At 41.8% G+C, this 19,956-nt stretch overlaps 1 protein-coding gene across 50 annotated transcripts in view; it reads right to left on the minus strand.

Annotated features, from left to right (window-relative positions):
- TRDN (triadin) overlaps positions 1-19,956 on the minus strand; it is a 165,881-nt gene that overhangs the window by 69,949 nt on the left and 75,976 nt on the right. For 43 of the 50 annotated variants that reach the window (XR_015948960.1, XR_015948959.1, XR_004692212.3 and 40 more), the window contains 2 exons: positions 7,981-8,046; positions 459-494 (listed from right to left, as the gene is read on the minus strand). Coding sequence is in view for 47 of the 50 variants with exons in the window: in XM_088666093.1 (XP_088522219.1) it covers positions 459-494; positions 7,981-8,046 (102 nt within the window). In the remaining 3 variants the exon portion in view is untranslated. The remainder of the gene's footprint in view (positions 1-458; positions 495-7,980; positions 8,047-19,956) is intronic. The other 7 variants (XM_088666094.1, XM_088666083.1, XM_088666080.1 and 4 more) reach the window with 1 other exon arrangement.

The raw sequence follows: 19,956 nt of genomic DNA on the forward strand, positions 1-19,956 counted from the left end.
AAGGGTGGGGGTGGCATTAGATCCATATATTCATTTTGGGCTATGATGGCCTATCTAGAGTAGCAGAAGAGTGGCACAAGTGGCTGCCGGGGGGGGGGGGGAGAGAGAGAGAAAAAAGCAGGAAATATTCTCATCCTCCTTCCTCCACAAGGGAACCTCTACTGGATCACAGTGCCTTCCATGAATGGAAGAAGCCCTTTGCCAGATGGACAATTTGGATCCAATCCAGTGTCTCCAGTAAAACAAACGGAATCTACATGCTCTCAGTATGCATTAGGATTTATTCCTGTGAGCAATTAATGATGCACAGGTCAAGAACTGAGCTTGATGTTGAATTCCTGCTTTATTTATACACACATGTAGTGTATCTAGACTAGTCATATGAAGAGAGCTTCAGTGAGAACTAGGTATCACTGATAACCTAAAAACTAAAGAAAACAACAATTTATACTACTTACTTATTGGCTTTGTAGTTGTCACATTAGGTTTTCCAACTGCGTGAGCAAAATAATATAAATACTATTTTTAAAAAAATATAGTTAAACCAAGGAATAGAAATAATAAATTACAAAGGCTGAAAAAGCACAGCGTGTGCTCAGAAGCACAATCAGTGATTGAAAATATTATAAAACAGATATTTTCTCAAGAGCTAGAAACCACATAGTCATTTTGCATATTGGTTCCATAAATATAAGCAAAAACTATAGGGGAGGGTAAGGGAGTGTTTAGAAACATGCCAGAATTTGCACGAAAACCAAATTGAATCTGCCTGTATGACAAACAATACAGTTCGCTGATATCTAAAATGCAATGGTATCTCCATTAAACTGTTTAGTCACATGAGTGGCTCCTTCATCTAGACCATTTTTCTTTTCACTCCACAGTGCATGGGCCAACTCAGGTTGATCAATTCAATCCAGCACAAGTATATCTACAAGACAGATATCCAAGGATACTGCTTGGATTAAAAGTCCTCAAATCTAGCACCTTGCTATAAACCCATGACCTTCAGGAAAGGGCCATCGCTCTGTGGCAGACGAATACAGAAGGTCCTAGGTTCAAGCCCTGGCATATCCAGATAGCTCTGGTAAAAGACTCCTGTCTGAAATGCTGGAGGGCTGCTGCCAGTCAGTGTAGACAATACTTAGCTAAGTGGGCAAATGCTCTGAGTATAAGGCAGTTTCTTACACACACATGCTTGTTAAGGGATGCTTAATATAGTAAGCTCTGACTGTTTATGAACACCTGTTTATAAAATGTAATGTCTCCCCTTGTACGTCCAACAGGTGATCTGTACTATTAGACTTAACAGCAACTACCATCTGTTCTGTGTTGTTGTTTTTTTGCCAGGGCCCACTTCCCCCTGCATCTCCCATGTTGCCTTCCATCCTGTTCTAGAAGATGCCTCTTCTGAACTATAAGTCCTTCCATGTGTGCAAGGACACCAGTTGGATTCCACCCTGTATGTATAGTGTCCTTACATAGTTTAGTCACTATATGAAACTGGACTTAGTTATATCTGGGTGGTGTGTCCTGTAAGCCTTCATAGACCACTCCAAATACATTGGCAGTCCCAGGAACTTCTTAAGCTTATTCAATGAAACATGATGTTTGGAGTAAGAAATATTATGCAATAGGAACTGATGTGGGAAAATTTAAAAACAAAACACGGAAGTATCTTTGGAAGTGTGGGAGAAATGTATTCAGCATTTGATGGGAACAGGGGATTTTAAGAAGGGCACATTGTGTTTTCTTACAAGCAAATAGCCTGAAAAGAACTTATTCCAAGGTAAGTGTACATAGGATTTGCAATCCAAGCCTATTACATGTCTAGCCTCTTTTCAGAATCTTCCATTGCATTAGCTTGTCTCTGTCTCCCAAACATGTCATGACTGCTTCTTCTCTTTCACTCCAAGCCTGACACCTCAGAGATGCATAAATGGGAAGAATAAAGCATGCTAACAGCCCACATAAAGAATTAGATGGATCAAGGAGATTGCATGCTCAGTTTGCCACAATATATGCAGCTTATTTAGGCCTTAGCAGCATTTCCAAGGGTGATCTTCTGTGATATCAAAGAACTGTTTTTAAAGTTCCCCAAACCTCATTTTCTTCTGCAGGCCCTATCCTACCTGCTGCCGTGCAGAATCCTAGGTTTACGGGGAAAGTTCCTGGGAAATTGCCTGAATCAAAAAGGTGGTTTTCTAAAGTGAAATTTAACTTTTAAAAGTCACTGAGATTTATTTCTGAAGGAATGAAGGATTGAAAGATGTGATGAGAAAAATGAGAAGGATTTAATGTTAAGCCTAAAAAGGTCAGGCATATTGTGCTGAATGGTCTTTGGTGGCTTCTGCAGCATCTCATGTTTTCCACCTGTGATGTCAAGTATCTTTTAAGAGATGGAGAGGAGGAGGGGGGTAAGAGTGCTGGCTTTCAGCCAAGTGTCCTTCAAAGTCGATTTGAGTGTAACAACAGCCTGTTGATCTGCTGGTGATGGGAAACTCTAAATATAGCAATGCACTTGAGTTACAAGGCATGGTGCTACACAAACGAGACCCTCTCTGGAGAAACGCACTGCAAGGATCTGTATTTTCACACTTAAACTTCAAAGATGATACAGGTAGTCAGTCACATTAATGCTGACTCTAAAAGAGCTTGCCTGCCCATCCATCATCTGCAAGAGGAGGTAAGAAAGGTGCTGAAAAAAAGCTATCCTCAGTATGCTGTGTTGTTGTGGTGGGGGTGGGGATAACCAGAAGCAAAACTAAACTAGGCAGGAGTGAATGCCAAAAGGGCCTACAAGGTGGTCCGGTTCACTTAAGTCTTTGATGCATCCAGCACTTATCTTTTGCTTCTTATCAAAATCCCTGGAAACCGTTACGGAGAGAATTTTGTGGGAGATATTTTATATATTAGCTCAGCTTTTGATAAAATATTGCTTTGAAGTTAGAAATGAAAAAGTTCAGGAAGATAGAAATGAAATGTATTACTATTAACAGAGTCTTTCAAAACACTTCCGGAGCAGCGTGCTCAGCGAACGGGTGAGGGATTGCGCTCCTGACAACTTGAGGCAGTCCCAACGCCAGAGAAGGAAAGTGGAGCAATAGGCGGTATAAGTTTCCCCCAAACTCAGGTGGGGATCCTGAGGACAGAGCCCAGGACAGTGCAACAAAGGAGTTTCCCCCACCCAAAAACATCAAGTCGTGGAGTTAAAGCAGGGAGAATGTCAGCGCTAAAGGGCAGAACCATTCTCCACCCCTGATGTAGATATTGTTTGCATGTGGACATGCTCCTCACTGTGTGTCAGCTCTCTCCGATTTATTATATGTAAAAATAGGGCATAATATGCACACATACTGCTAATGTCACACAAAAATAGTTTACTAGAATCCAAACTCTGTATGCATCTCTATACTAGTTTTTTAGAATGAATTGCCCTGCATGAAAAGCACTATCATTTCAATTCTTGTTAGCAATGAGGTAAGGGAAATTGCTGCAAATGTGAGCAGTACAATTATCCTGATATTTTACAAGTCCAACACTTGCAATAGTATGATTATATATGCATTTATCATCTCTCTCTTTTTCTTTTTTTTAAAAAAATCCCCAAAACTTATGAAATAACTATTTTTAAACTACAGAAATATTAAGGCAATCTGTGAGCCTTTTATTGTAAATGTTAATGCTTTGAAATGGAAATTTCCCAATATAAGTCATGCTGCCCCTGCCAATCAAAATATAAAATCAATCACTTTGATTTGCAAGAGCAAAAGCTGTAGAATGACAAATGCTTGAAACAGCTATTGTTTGCTGTCATAGAACTACACGGTCTTAGAAAACTGTATAAAGAAGTATGTTATATACGGTATATAATAAGCTTTGTCACACACATGCATAGACACACATACACACCACACAAATAACTGAAACAGTAAGCGACAAGACTGCTGTTCGGTAATGAGACAATAGTTAACATATCATTCAATTTCAGACATTTCACTTCATTTTTTTTTCTTTAAGGGACTGTAGATTGCTTGACTGAGAACATGAACAGCAGAATTTTTATTTTCCATTCTGTATTACAAATCCACTTTGTGTTAGGCAACTGAGTCCCAGGGAGGTTTAAAACTGTGCACTAAAAATATATATATTAGCAAACGGAGTGCAAATGTCCTATAATATGCCAGTTGTCTTAGCTCAGGGATGAGCAAATCTAGGCTCAGGAGTCAAATATACTCCACCAAACCTCTCTTATTTTTCCTTCAGGGCTTCTGCTCAGGCCGCATTCCTCACCAGCCCAGCTTTGCACCCTCCTTGGATATTTTGCCTGGCTGGAATGTGTCCTTAAACTCAGATAAAGCCCCTTGCTTGCCAAAATGTGGGATAGAGAGGGGTGTAGGTACAAATTGCCTGCTGCATGAAGAGGGGGGTACTTGACAGAGAGGTGCCATTTTCAGTGGCAGTCCTGTATCACATGTGTAGCTCCCACCTCAATGAGCTCAATGTCAGAAATGCTCTATTTTCCATGAAGAAAACTGTCATTTCTCTCTCATCTATTTTGTTGCTTTTTTAACCTACAATTTTGTATGCCAGTTCAGCAAACTGTTTCGTTAATGCTCGCTTTCAAAGAAATAATTATCCTTCCATTTTTAATCATTATTTTGTTCATCTTTGCTTGGAGCTTTTCAAATGCAAAGTGTCACTCTTGTTCCAGATAATACTAAATTTTCTTTCTTGGTCTCTAGAATTATTACATAGTGTTTCATAATTCCAGACTATGCCTACGTAGACTATCCATATGATCCACATTTTTTTCTCAAACTTAAATGCTGGACTACAGCCCCAGACAACCAGCTCTACGCAACATGCTTTTCTTTATGTCATATTTTGCAGGGAGCTCATTTATTGCCTTCTTTTGGCTCTCCATTCTTGAATAAATCCCATTGACTTCTGATAACTGAGTTCTTGGGACGAAAATATGGCCCATTTATTTTTCTACAAGGCGCATGGATTCAGCTGTGTATGCCTCGTTCACCATTACTGCAGCTGCATGCATTAGTTAGCTAAAACGATTGCATACAGCCACCACTGGTATGAAACATACATTGTTCATTCAATAATGGCTAAAACTCCTCAAGAAGATGCAGAAGTCATAATTCTCAAGAATAGAAACTAAATATAAATTTTCATTAAATTTAAAACTTAAAGTAGTGATTACATCTCAAGAAAATGTATATTTATTATTATGACAAACAGGTTGAAACAGCAGCATTCAGTTCCTAAAGGATATGGATTTGCTAATAAGCAGAGGAGAAGCAGAACAGTTGCATCCATCAAAAACAACAAGAAAAAAAATCTGCTTAACACCAGACATTGTAAGGTTCAAACTGGGAATCAAGGATTGGTTTTATCCTTGCTCTAGCCATAGGACAGCCTGTCAGAGGAACTTGATTTTTAATTAGATATATAGATAGATGATTGATAGATAGATAGTAGATAGAGAATGTGTATAGATAGATAAATGATCCTTTAAACCATGCTGATCATTACAAGAAAAGCAGTCTGCTTTCATTTTCATTTTCAATAAATATTTATTATTACAAAAACCACTTAGATTTTTTTAAAAGTGGTATATAAATCTTTCTAAATGATTTTAAAAAATCAGAAGGGGGATTTTCACAATGCTTCAACAAAATTTTATTTCATTTCCCTCTTGCCCATCTTTCAAAGAGCACAGGGTAGCGTATATGATGTACCGGTATGTCTCGCACATTCACACCCTGTGGCCATTTTACCCTGAGAAGTTTAGGCATATTGCTGCTGTGTAGGCTGCAAAATGAAGCCTCAGAACATGAAAGAGAATTGAGTAGCTTCACAGATATTGCACAAAATTTAAAGGAAGGGAAATTGTAGGAAGAGAGTAGGCTGAAAAGATGAGGGAGATAACAGATGGAGTATTGTATTCAGTTCTGAAGAGCACAGTTCAAAAAAGAACATTATTGACAAGTTGGAAGAACTATGAGGATAATAAAAGGTTTAGAAGACAAATCACATCAGGAACCCCTGAAAGAGCTTGGTATGTTAGTTTAGAGAAAAAGAAGATTAAGAGGGAATATGCTGGTAGTTTTAAAATATTGTCAAGAAAGGAGAACTGTTTTTCACTCTACCCACCGTGGACAGGAGAGCAATGGATTCAAATTAAAATGCGACAGATTCCAGTGAAGCATTAGGAAACGTTTATAGCTACAAGGATGATTTGGCAAAAGAATAAACTTCTCTAAAAGTTGCAGAATCTTTTTCTTTTGGGGAGGGGGCAGTTTCAATACAAATTTGAACAGGGTTGTCAGGGCTTGCTATTTAGCATGGGACATCTGTAGTTCAGAACACATGTTATTATCGTCCAGGCAAACCCTATTATTTCTTTCCTGAAAGGGCACACTGAACAACTATTATCTGACCCAGGGAAATGGGCCTTTGTACTACATACAAATCCCCTCACTTTAAAGAGGGTGACTATACTGTGCTCACAACATTGCCATAGTTATTATGACGTGTGAAATATAATTGCAAAAAATGCTCTTTAAATACGCTGCTGTCCTCCCCTCATCAATAAAAATATTTGAAGACACCTGCTGTCCAAAGGCCTATGTAGTCCAACATCCTGTTTCTCAAATTAGTCAATCAAGTGCCTCTGGGAATCTCACTAAACAGGACATGTTGACAATAGCCACAACCTAAATGTGGATCCTGGGTGTGAAAAGGTTGAAGACACATACAGGCTGCCTTCATGTAGAAAACAGTTCTATGACAGACCTTCAATGAGAGAATTGTATAAAGTCAGTCACAAGGCCAGCCTGTTTTACAGTTAACCTATGAAGCAGCAAATGGTGACTGTTTTCAGACTGAATCCAATTGAATCTGTGCTGTCCTCCTATTCATAGAAACCTCTTTGATCCAGCAGAAGCTTCTGTGAATGGAAGGGGGAAATGAGTGGATTTTTGAAAATTCACTCTTTCTTCTGTAGCACCCTGTTTCACCTTCCACAGAGTTTCCCAACCCTCTGGAACAGATCAGGTGGTGGCAGCACAGGGAATTACAGAAAGAAGAGGGGAATAATCACCTTCCACAAGGGGTACTCTTGGATACAGCTCCTAAAACCGCCGAGAAAAATAATGTACGGTATTGATTGAAAAATATAGGCGCTTAGAGTCAAGTGTAATTAAGTGGTGCATAAACTGCTAAAATAAGTAAATATTCAAGGCTGTTAATCTCCAGCATGCAGTCTAAAGAATGCAGTAGCAAAAATGAGTGAGGATCTACTTGTATAACTTGAAACTGTTAAAACCACCTGAAGTTGTTCTTAATACTGTGTGAGCAGAAGGCGGATTGTGCAAGGGTTAAGGCCATCAGAAGAGCCGTGCTGGAGCAGAACAAGGCCTTTCTAGTCCAGCAGTTGCTTCTCAAAGTGGCCAACCTGATGCTTGGGGGAAGCCCACACGCAGGGTGCTAGCACAGTAGCACTCTCCTGCTCATGATGCTACTCAAAGGCACAATGTCTTCGATCCTAGACATAATATCACCATCATGACTAGCTGCCATTTTCATTCCTGTCTCAGCTCCCTGTACTCCCCATGAAAAGTCATCCCAGAGTGGCGGAGCAGGGCAGGCAGGCAGGCAAACATGGTGGACTATGTTATCTGAGGAATCCAACTGAAAGGGGGTTGGGAACCTGCCCTACTTGCTCAAGGATCACGATTTTGAGGTGATTCCATTGCAACCCTGCAAGGCGTAGCCCACAATGTTCAGCAGAACCCCCTAAACAGCCAGAGAGACTTTATGGGAAAGTCATTCATTGTGTGAGTTTCATTTCTGTTCACACAACACTGGATACAGTGCATAAGGCTGGCCTCAGTAAAAGCAGGGTTAGGATTCCCCATAAGGATCTATGAGAAATTTTTTAAGAACAGAAACTGAACTTGCCTTCAACAGCGGGGATTGCAGGTGTCATTGCTGGGGTCTGTGGAAACCAAAGGTGAGGAGGCGGCCCTGCACATAAGACAGGAATGAAACATTGATCAACAAAGAAAACATTATTTCCAATGTAGTGCCTACTTAAGTACGCATGAACAGCACTTTCTTTTTAACAGTCTCTGAGCAGCTTGGACTCTCTTCTGAATTGTTTGCGTTTATTACTAAATACCTATCAGCAATGGAATGGAATGGCAGAACAAACAGAACTCATCGGTTCTGCCTTTCAGATTGCTAAGCAAGAAATCGCAGAAGTAAAACAGCAGAAACTTATTTTTTGAATTATTTGCCATTCAATATTTCTTCAGGACTAAAGAACACAAAAGATCGTTAAAAATAAATAAATTATTAGGTTTTACATTTTAGTATTCAATACATTTATCATATAAACAAAGAAGATAGAAATTAAAACTCCCCCCACCCCGTGACTTCCCTCAACTTCTCCTTCTGGTTCTTTAACAATTTGTTACTTCTGCTTGATTCCCCCCTCTTGTTTTTCATCTTTTAATTGCACACTCTTATATTCTTATCATTTTTAAACCAAATTTTCTTCAAATTACATCTTACATTTAATTAAATTCCATATTATTATCTCTTAAACTTTACTCTTGTTTTCTTAATTGTAAGTGTTTACTCAAACCCTTCTCTGAGTCAAGAACACAAAAGATCAATATAATAAAACGCTTTCACATTCGTGTCGCCTTTTATGAACGACAGTACACTTTCTTCTGCTTTTAACATAAAGGGCCAGTCTAATTAACCAATATCCAGTGGACTGTACACTTTTTATAATAAGTAATAGTTGTTTCCTATTATGCATACTGTTCTGCCTAGAACTATAGCGCTATGATGATTTAATGGGCTGCTATGTTATGTTCAGATGGCGTGTTCCTCTCAGGACAGCTTTTTACATCACACAGAAAGAAGAAGGAACATGAATGAGTCCCAACTCCATTTATCACGCTTATGAAATAATATGCAATGGAGAAAACAATGTATTTCCCACAGGTGTCCATGCATCATTGGATCATTGTACAGCATGGTGGAATCTACTGTACACATATATTTTTTCAAAAACGCTGTTAAAATGCTTTTTTGAAAAACGTTTTGAAAAGTACATTGAATTTGGCATAGCTCAGTGCTGCCATCTAGTTTTATTTGTAGCTGTATAGCTGAGTCCTATGTCAGCCTGCCCCAACCTAGTGCTTTCAAGATGTTATTGGACTCCAGTTCCTATAACCTCTGACCTTTGGCCCTGCTGGTTGGGGTTGATGGGAGCTGGAGTCCAAAAACATCTATAGGGCAGTAGCTTGGAGAAAAACTGAAATAAACCACAGGCTTAAGGCATGTTCAGGTGTTTGCCCAAACATGTGAACTGTATCTACGGACTCGGGGCAGGCACCTACACACATGCCCCATCCTAATGTCCCTGCATGCACCATACTCAGTTCCCAGCCTTCTTGTGCTGACCATGGGAGAGTAGAACTCTCCACAAAAGCTGGGTCTCCTGTTGCACAGCATTCTAGTCATGTCCAAGTGAGCTTGAGCAGAAGCCACCTGTAGACCTTACACTGCTCAACAAGGAGATGGTCGGGGGTGAAAGATATCTCTAATGGGTGTGAGAATTTAGCAATGGAGCTTAAGTATGTGCCCCTTCCTCCTTCCACTGATAACAGTGTTTAGAGGTTCAGGCAAATGCCTGAACACACCATATCCTTTGGGGCTTCAATAAAACAAAACAGGAAGTAATAGCTTCTTTCTGAATAGCAATCCATGGGACTAGAATATTCTTGCTCTCTGCTAGTAAATAGCTCTTTCCATGCTCGGAGGATAATTACAATTAAAAAGTCGATTCTTCACCATCCCACCAGCCCCAATTACTGTACATTTGAGATGTGTTGGCAGCCAGTTTGGCAATAAATAGGTACCGTAGTTCCTGCACCTTGTTGGATTTGCCTCATGCATCTTTCTGCGATGTGGTGCCCCCTTACTCCTTTTGTATTTTCTTTTTCGAAACAGATATATCACCCTTTAGCAATATTTTCATAAATATTGAAAACAGGTGCCACTCACAAAAGGAATAGTAATACTTATGACCCAAAGGCTATGGTGTAATATGGACGCAGAGCTAGGGCACTTTTATAGCAGATGTTTCTGCAGGGACTTTTAACAGAGTAGCAAAGTAGAAAGTTTCAGAAGCTTTGCTTCTATCATCACATAGCAATATTTTTAAATGCCCACATTTGTGGAAAATTATTTTGTAAATATACATTATCAACTTTCATTCTGGCATCCGAGCCTTCAGGGCAGATAATGAATGAACAAAGGTGTGCTTTACATATTTTGAAAATAGATCTGACAGTTGATCTAGGGCAGGCACCCCCAAACTTCGGCCCTCCAGATGTTTTGGACTACAATTCCCATCTTCCCCGATCACTGGTCCTGTTAGCTAGGGATCATGGGAGTTGTAGGCCAAAACATCTGGAGGGCCGCAGTTTGGGGATGTCTGATCTAGGGTTTTAATCTGAAATTCCTAATGCTGTCCTGAACACACACCAAGGCAATCCTATACACACTTACCTGGGAGTAAGTCCCACTGAACTCAGCAGAGCTTTCATTTGAATAGATATCTATAGGATTGCACTGTTTAATTCAATACCTCAATCTTCAAGACAAATATTGCAAGGGAACCTATTTTACTTTCCCCCCGGACTTTTTTCTGCAGAGGTTGAGTTGAGATTTGAACTGTAGAATTATATCCTAAATGTGTATACCAAATTTCACCCACATTCAAGGCAGATGTTTAATTACAATCGATTTAAAACACATAGATGGAGGAAGGATGCTTATTTGGACCTGAAATACAGAATTATGGGAATAATTGTAGCCAATTTCATTCTAATATCCTAATGTTCAGCGGAGCTATTACATTATCATCAAACCAAACAGAATGCAGATTGGGCCAGTAGTTATAATACTGCACTTTGCTTGGTGCATACTCGCCAAACCCATGCAAATTCATGTTTGCATTTGCATAAAACACAAAACATGCAATTCATATAAAAATGTTATATCCAAATTTATTTAAAAAGCATGTATGTTTCCGTTTTGGTGTATAAAGCTCCTACAAGAGTGTTTTATTTCTGTTATTAACAGGGAAAGGCTGCATAGCTCAAGGGGAGAACACATGCTTTGCATGCAAAAGATCCAAAATGCAGTCCCTGCCACCTCCAGTTGCTGCCAATCAGTGTAGATAGTAGTAATCTAGAGGGATCAGTGGCCCTACTAGGTGGAAGGCAGCTTCTTATGTTCCTGTGTGATACTATGTTCACTGGAGAACTCTAGAAGCTAACAAACCTCCCACACTTTTATACTTTGGAATATTGCATAGAAGCTTACAGGCTTGTGTGTGTGTGTGTGTGTGTGTGTGTGTGTGTGTGTGTGTGTGTGTGTGTTATTTATTACTTTACTTTATATACAGCTTACACACCAGAATGGCTTCTAAGTGTTTTACAACTATAACATCAATTATAAAATACATACATAATTTAAATACGCAACCAAACAGTTCTATCCAAACAGCAAAACATAATGAATTAAAATACAAACAAAACGGGGCAGTTAAAAATGTATGGCAACTAAAATAATTTAGAACAAACAAACAAAAAATAGCTGGTGGGATGCCAATGCTGATGGTGCCTCTTGTATTACAGCAGAGAGGTCATTCTGCTGCAATACTGGTGCCACCAGTGGAAAACCCGCCTCTGTGTTACCAAAAACCATCAGGCCATGGCAAAACTAAGAACTTTGTTGTTGCAGAGTTAAACCAGATGTCATCCAACTTTGCCACAGAGAGCTGCCTAAGCCCATTCTACAGATGCATATCTCACATCAGAATACTTCTGAATATAATTAAGGAGGAATTTTGACCCATGTCTTAAAAGCAAGACTGGAAGGCTTTGAAAGCTAATGGTGAGTAAATCTGAAGCAATTATGTGCATGCATGAATTATTTGCTATAGGGAAGACTAATGATGTCACCCAAACCTAATTACCTGGTTCAGAATACAAACCAAATAGTATTCTGCGCCGTGCCTTCTGGCATCAGGTGATCATACACCCCCAACTAGCTGCATTTTAGGCCCTTATGCAAAAGCTCTGATGTTTTACTCTGAAACTATCCTAGATTACTGCAACATGAAGTGAAGTAGGTATGTGCAGACTGGTTTTTCTTGCCCAAACTCTTGTTGATTACTGTGAACTGCTTGCCTGGACCACCTGACCAAGTCTTATATTACATGAGTATTTTTCGTTTCTTTCAATCAAATGCATTTAGCTGTTTTCACTATTTCTATGATTGTTGTATCCAATTCAGATCTAGAACCATCTTTTATTCCTGTTTGGTTTAGGAGTTAGGGTGATGCTTGAATTGCTAGGCACCATACTTGACAGTGTACAGATATGGCACCATCCATGAGTACCAAAATTACATGCTAGGAGAGAACTGTAAGAAAATAGATGAGTTCTCTCATGCCTGCATACCCCAAAAGCTAAATGCTCACTGAGGAAGCCAGTTCCAAAAGGAGTTGACCCATTGCTACATAAAACTCCTCAGACATTTCTTATAATCGGGCACCTAATCCAACATGGTTCTTTCAAAGGAGGCGGATTACATATTCAGCTGCAAATCACTGAGTGTTCAGTAATCAAGTATGTAGATATCAAGGAGACTGTGAGCAAGTGTGAACCATTCCGAGGACAGATGAGAACAGGTGAGCAGAGGTCTCTTGTGACTTTCAGGAAAAGTTTTAATAAAGAAATTGAGCTAAAGGTTTTTTTTTTTTAAAAAAAATAGTTTGATAAAAAATTATTTAAAGCCCAATTAGTTTGCCCATTGCCATCTGAAAGAAATGTGATAAATTACACAATCAGAATTAATTTTTTATGGAAGATGATAAAGGGCTGATACTCAGAAGGCTGAGTAAGCCAATAATGAAAAAAGATGGCTGATCATTAAACTTCCCCAGAAGAGGACATGGTCTAGCACCTACAGGTGTTTGCTTTAGGGCCTAAGTATATATATAAAAATGAAAACAGAAAAAACCTTCAACTTGGCAGATGAAAAAAGACCCTTAGGTCAAAATGTTCCTTTTGAGAGGGCCCTCTTCTATCCTGATAAAAGGCCTATCTTATGTTTCCATGTGTTATTAAATGTCTCTCTATTCACTTTGATGAGGAGACACAGAATAGAAGAGCTGAATTAATATTTTATCCATTCTTTTGATTAAATATGTTAAAGGGGATATCCTAAGTCAATTTGCCCTCCCCTGAATAGGTTCAAAGCACGGTTTTAAATTACCTCACAACCATACTGAGAACTGAGAAAGTGGAATACAAATATCATTGCAGTACATGTCTAAATGGTCCTTGACATTAATGCCATGCTGTATGTAAGAAAAGGATGACCACCCCCACTAGTAATCCTGCTGTTAATAAGATTGTAGTCAATCAGATGTTTATCAGAAAGATAAGTGGTGGTCATTCATATTGTAGCAGGACCTTGTGGAAAACATATCCATTTAGAGCCTTTGCAATTTTCAACCATGTTGAAAGATTTGAAACCCTATGGGCAATATCCCTAAGTCATACTCATAGCAGACCCATTGATTCTTGTTACTGGACACTGAAGCATAATTTTTGTTCTGTTATTCCTATCCTGCCTAATTTGCCTTGCATAATTAAAACATACTATGACAGCCCATCTTCAAAGCTAATGTCAACTCTGGCTGGTCCTAAATCTGCTAAATACACCAAGCCTGAACCTACAAGCCTTGCTTGTCCAAAGAGTTGCCAAGGGGGGAAAGATCACTCTAAAGAAAGGCTGGGCCTAAGAGGAGTTTCAGAAATCACCCACCTAGGTAAAAGGCTGCTTACCTCTGGGAGTTGTCATTTTTAGGGCCTCCTCAGAAAACTACCTTCACTCCAGAGAGAGAAATTATAATTATAGTAAGTTTTTATGTTCATTTCTAAATTGTTTGCATTTATTAATGCCTTTATATCTCAGTAAAAATATCATTTTTGGTGAAAGGTTCTAGACTGGAATAACTCTGCAAGCTCAAATCTAACCCCACATGGCTACATCTTCAGGTAACAATAATGATCTTCAGAAGACCATATACATTGAGAATGTAGAAAGAAACCTAGCAACCAAGTACACCTTCATTAGTGGTCTTTCCAAGGTGTCTACCTTGAGGATGGGAAGCACAATTTAGGGTTACTCGTTGCAGCTAATTACCTCCTTGGCATATCTCACAAGTGGAGGTCTTAGAACCCACAAAATCCAGTAAAACAGGGGCATTCAAGTCCTCCTTTGTGGTCAGGTTTTTGACAGGAGTAATCAAAGGTAAAGCTAAGGCTTCGTACCTGGCCAAAAGGGGATGGTGCTGATGTTGTCAATGTATACAAAATGCACACCGGGGGTGGGTACTTTGAAGGGAAGATGAGAAACACATTCTTTGGTGTTGTTTGTTAGTGATGAAGTAACTATCCAAGCAGAAATAGCAGGCAGGCACTTGGACATACAGGTGAGGATGGCAGGAAAATGTCCAGTGCTGAGAAACATAGTTGGGTGGATGGTGCGTAGAAAGAAAAGAGTGGAAAACCAATATACTCCTGTTTGATGAATTCCAACAGATGGAAGGCATATTCCTGAATGACTGAAGAGAGGAGCTGGGTTAGAACTGATACATGGAAAGGTAAGGCCTAGTAGAAGCCAAACCAAAGAGGGTACTCAAGTATATCACCATGCTTTCTCAATGCACCATCTCAATGCAATGGAACAAGCAAACATTTGCAGATACTTTCTCCAAGAACATGAAGAATAAATGAATAAAGTTAACAGCCATCCACAATTTCTCTGATACAGTACAGGGAAGGCTTTCCCACCAAACTGCCAATACTTCTTAGTCTAGCTTCTCAGCTGACATCACACTTTTATTTAAATAATGGCAAGTCATAAGTTTCTGACTAACTTTGTATCACAGAATCTCAGCTTCTAACTATTATGCAGTATATTCTCGTAGTTTAAAAGTGGAGTGGTGGGTGAAAAACAAGGAACTCATAATTATGGCTATCTTTAGGAGGCTCAGAGTAGATACAACTCCCATTGCAACCAACTGTTCTGTAGAGCTCAGAACCAAGCACTTAATTAAAAAGATTATTGCTGATATTACAGTATCGCAACCTCTAATGTTCCATGAGGTCAGTGTATCCTGGGGATGCTGTAATAGGACTGGTAAGCTCAGCTATAACAAGCAGCAATGCAATTAATCATTTAAACGTTTATAATCTGGTACACTTGCTATCTACCAGGGAGCACGCAAGCATGCTAATAGGATGACCCCTGCCTCCAATATGAGGGATTAGATATTGACCATCAAAATATTCAGTATGTTTCGTTTGATTTTTTTAAAAAGAAAATCTTTGAGCCCAACCTTTCAGAAACTTCCAGGCAGATTCTGGGGGGAAAGATTGGTGTACCATCCACTCCCTAAATGGCAGGAGACAGGAATAAAGCACGATTGTGGACAAGTGAACACAGAGATATATTTAAAAAATGCTTTATACCAAGGCAGACCCTTAGCTAATCTAGCTTTCTATTGCCTATTCAGACTGGCAGTGGCTATTCAAGGACTTTCTTAACCTTACTATATGAGAGCCTTTAAGTTGAGCCCTGAGCCTTTGGACCTTCTGCATGCAGACTCTATGCCACGTAAACACATTAGCATGCTTTATACCAAATCAGACTATTGGTCTATTTAGCCCACTATGATGTACTGGTGCTCTCCAAGGTCTCAAGTAGAAACCTTTTCCAGTCCATTTTTCTTTTAAGGGAAGATCCAGTCACTTTAAAGTGAAGAACCTAGATCCTTAGTGCAAGACCTGAACTCTTCTCTTGGGCCATTTGCACTGATCTAGAGCTAGATTGGGGCATTTATATTCTGAATAATTATATTAATATATTCTACTATAGTTGTAAAGCATATTTAGAATGAGAAGATGAACATAAATAAATTTCATATATAGTATTGTTCCCAGATGTGAGCTAATCTCTTCAGATAATTATTGCTGATGGATACATTTTTCAAATGTATTTCCTGAATGGTGCACATAATATGTCATTTATTATTGTGCACTGCAGCCTTCTAGACTTTCATATTGCAGTTTACAGGATCAATTAGGCACTACTTGACACAAATCTTTTGCTCTGGTGTGAACTGTCAGCTTCACTAAGCAAATATAAATGAAGCTACCATGAAAGACCAAACTATTTTAAGTCATAAACAAAAGAGAGCAGGTGTACACAATGAAGATGAACTTTACAAGAGCAAAGCAGTGTTTTGAAGAAATGACACAAGTTGAAACAATTGCTCGTGACACTATTTCTGCAGCTAATGTGAAGCAGCAGTGGTGAGAATTTCTATATAGCTAGAAAATATTCCATGAATCCTAACAAGATGGGTTTAATATGACAAGAGGATGTCATTTGATTCCCCAGGATTCCTTTCTCTTCGTCCCCTCTGCACTCCAGTGGCCTTCTTTGCTGGCAGAAGAGCCCTAATAAGCAGCACTCTTCATCATGCTCACACTGCTCAAAAATGACAAAAGCCTATGTGCAGTACTGAAAAAAAGACAGCATCTTCTTATGGAGTTGCCAATGCTAGCTAATGGCAAGTTCACTAAACTGAAAAGAAAACACAGTAAGCAGGACTCATTTTCAGAACTAAGCTGTAAAAGCCAGGGCTGCTTAACTGGGGTACAATTTATTAAGGTCATCATCAGCATCATGATCCCATCTTTCCTTCATTGAGCTCTGCAAGCATGCTTGGATCTTCCCCATTCCATCCTCACAGCAGCCCTATGGTGTAGATCAGGTTGAGTGACAGTGGCTGTCCCTTGCCACCCAGTGATAGTCATGGCTGAACAGGGTTTTGATCACAGGTCACTCTAGATCTAGCCCAGCACTGCAACTGCTATGCAGCACTGGCAAGAGGTAGGAGAAAATCACACACACACATCTGTTGCAGATCACATATCATTATTTCTATAAGGAGCATATATATCTGTTGACAACTCACTGGTTCTGCAAACTGAGCGACTATTGTTAGAAACATACATACATTTGAAGCTTGCTTCGGGCATTCACTTGCAAACTTGTGAAGGGGCTTTTGCGGGGAACCTGTGGGACTAGCTCCACTCAGCCAGTGATGCCACACCTGCCAGCAATACTCCTGAGTCAACACGTGATTTTCTGAATCTGAAGGAGAGCACCATCATAACTTGCAGGGTTTCCAATACTGGGATGGGAAGCTTGTTGGGCACTCTCAAAAGATGGTGCTGGAGGACATCTACCGTGTTTCCCCCTTTTTAATACGTAGTCATAAAGTAAGCCAGGGCAGCAATTTTAAGCATTTGCGAAAGATAAGCCATACCCCGAAAATAAGACATAGTGTATCTCCATGCCTGCAGCAGCGCGGGCGGAGAGCTGAGCCAGCGGCCGGGCCTCTGTTGCTTCTAGCCCAGTTTCTAGTTTCTAGCCCAGCAGCTTGGAGCACCCAGGAGCACCGGAGCCAGCGGCCCTGCTTCTGCCTGGCCGAGGAGGCCTGCTGTTCCGCCGCCCGGAACCGGCTGCTGGAGCGCGCGGAGCGCCCAGCAGCCCCGGAGCCGAGCGCCAGAGCCAGCGGCCTCAGCTCCATCCAGCCGCCGCCGTCCCGCCGCCCGGAAACGGCTGCTGGAGCGCACGGAGCGCCCAGCAGCCCCGGAGCCGAGCGCCAGAGCAAGCGGCCTCAGCTCCATCCAGCCGCCGCCGCCCCGCCGCCCGGAAACAGCTGCTGGAGCGCGCGGAGCGCCCAGCAGCCCCGGAGCCGAGCGCCAGAGCAAGCGGCCTCAGCTCCATCCAGCCGCCGCCGCCCCGCCGCCCGGAAACAGCTGCTGGAGCGCGCGGAGCGCCCAGCAGCCCCGGAGCCGAGCGCCAGAGCAAGCGGCCTCAGCTCCATCCAGCCGCCGCCGTCCCGCCGCCCGGAAACGGCTGCTGGAGCGCACGGAGCGCCCAGCAGCCCCGGAGCCGAGCGCCAGAGCAAGCGGCCTCAGCTCCATCCAGCCGCCGCCGCCCCGCCGCCCGGAAACGGCTGCTGGAGCGCGCGGAGCGCCCAGCAGCCCCGGAGCCGAGCGCCAGAGCAAGCGGCCTCAGCTCCATCCAGCCGCCGCCGTCCCGCCGCCCGGAAACGGCTGCTGGAGCGCACGGAGCGCCCAGCAGCCCCGGAGCCGAGCGCCAGAGCAAGCGGCCTCAGCTCCATCCAGCCGCCGCCGCCTCCCCGCCACCCGGAAATGGCTGCTGGAGCGCGCGGAGCGCCCAGCAGCCCCGGAGCTGAGGGCCAGAGCCAGCGGCCTCGCCTCCACCCGGCCGCCGACGCTCCGCCGCCCCGCCGCCCGGAAACGGCTGCTGGAGCGCGCGGAGCGCCGAGCAGCCCCGGAGCTCAGCGCCAGAGCCAGCGGCCTCGCCGTCGCCGTCCCGCCGCCTGGAAATGGCTGCTGGAGCGCGCGGAGCGCCCAGCTGCTCAAAGCGCCCAGCAGCGCTCAGACAGCCCAGCAGCATGGCGCGCAGTGCCCAGCAGTGCCCCAAGCCAGCAGCCTGGCCCGGCTAAGAAGACCTTAAGGTGCTGTAAAAACTGTAATAACGTAAAAAAAATAAGACATGCCACCAAAAATAAGCCACCCTGTGGTTTTTTGAGGGAAAAAAGCAATAAGACGGTGTCTTAAAATGTGGGAAACACGGTATGTGATGCCCTGAACACTGGCCTATGTGGTTCCAATAGGTTGCAACTTGTCCCCTGCTATTTATTTAACTCCACCCCCATCGTTCTGCCCAGACACTGAGGTCCAGCGCCGAGGGCCTTCTGGTGGTTCCCTCCCTGTGAGAAACGAAGTTACAGGGAACCAGGCAGAGGGCCTTCTTGGTAGTGGCGCCCGCCCTGTGGAGCACCCTCCCATCAGATGTCAAAGAAATAAACAACTATCAGACGTTTAGAAGACATCTGAAGGCAGCCCTGTTTAGGGAAGTTTTTAATGACTGATGTTTTAATGTATTTTTAACCTTCTGTTGGAAGCTGCCCAGAGTGGCTGGGGAAACCCAGCCAGATGGGCGGGGTATAAATTATTATTATTATTATTATCATCATCATCATCATCATCATCATATCATCATCTACATGAAATTACTGGGGGAAATCATTCAGGGATATAGAGTTCAATGCTATCAATATCTGAGTGACATTCTTTGTCTCTCTCTCCTTTTCATCTTTCTCTAGGGAGGCTGCTGAGGTGCCAAACGAATGTCAAACTGAGCAGATGCAACAAACTGATGCTTAACCCTGACAAGGAAGCTTATCCTGTTCAATAGAGCTGATCCAGACATGGGGGTTCAATCTTTGTTAGATGGCATAAAGAAATGTAGGTTCATATTTGGGAGATTTCTTGGATCCAACCCTGACCTTGGATGATGATAATGAATTTTTTTGTACCCCACTCATCTGACTGGGTTTCCCCAGCCACTCTGGGTGCCTTTCAACAGAAGATATAAAAATGCAACAGTATGTCACACATTAAAAGCTCCCCAAAATACTAATAAAGTAATAATAATAATAATTTGTTTGTTTGTTTCCACAAGATCAGAAATGCCTTAACCTAAGTGAGGCTAGTGTGACAACTGTGACTTTTGAAAACTGCCGTTTTAGCCAGAACAGCATGTGTTACATCACCCTGGACTTCTGTAAAAAATGCACCCACATAGGCTACATAGGGAAAGTATTCGGAAACGGCAATTAGTCCAGAACGCTGCCTGGGTTGTTATATTTAAAAATAAATAAGAGTG

Source organism: Zootoca vivipara, chromosome 3 (assembly GCF_965207765.1).
Source record: "Zootoca vivipara chromosome 3, rZooViv2.hap1.1, whole genome shotgun sequence".
Taxonomy (NCBI): Eukaryota; Metazoa; Chordata; class Lepidosauria; order Squamata; family Lacertidae; genus Zootoca; species Zootoca vivipara.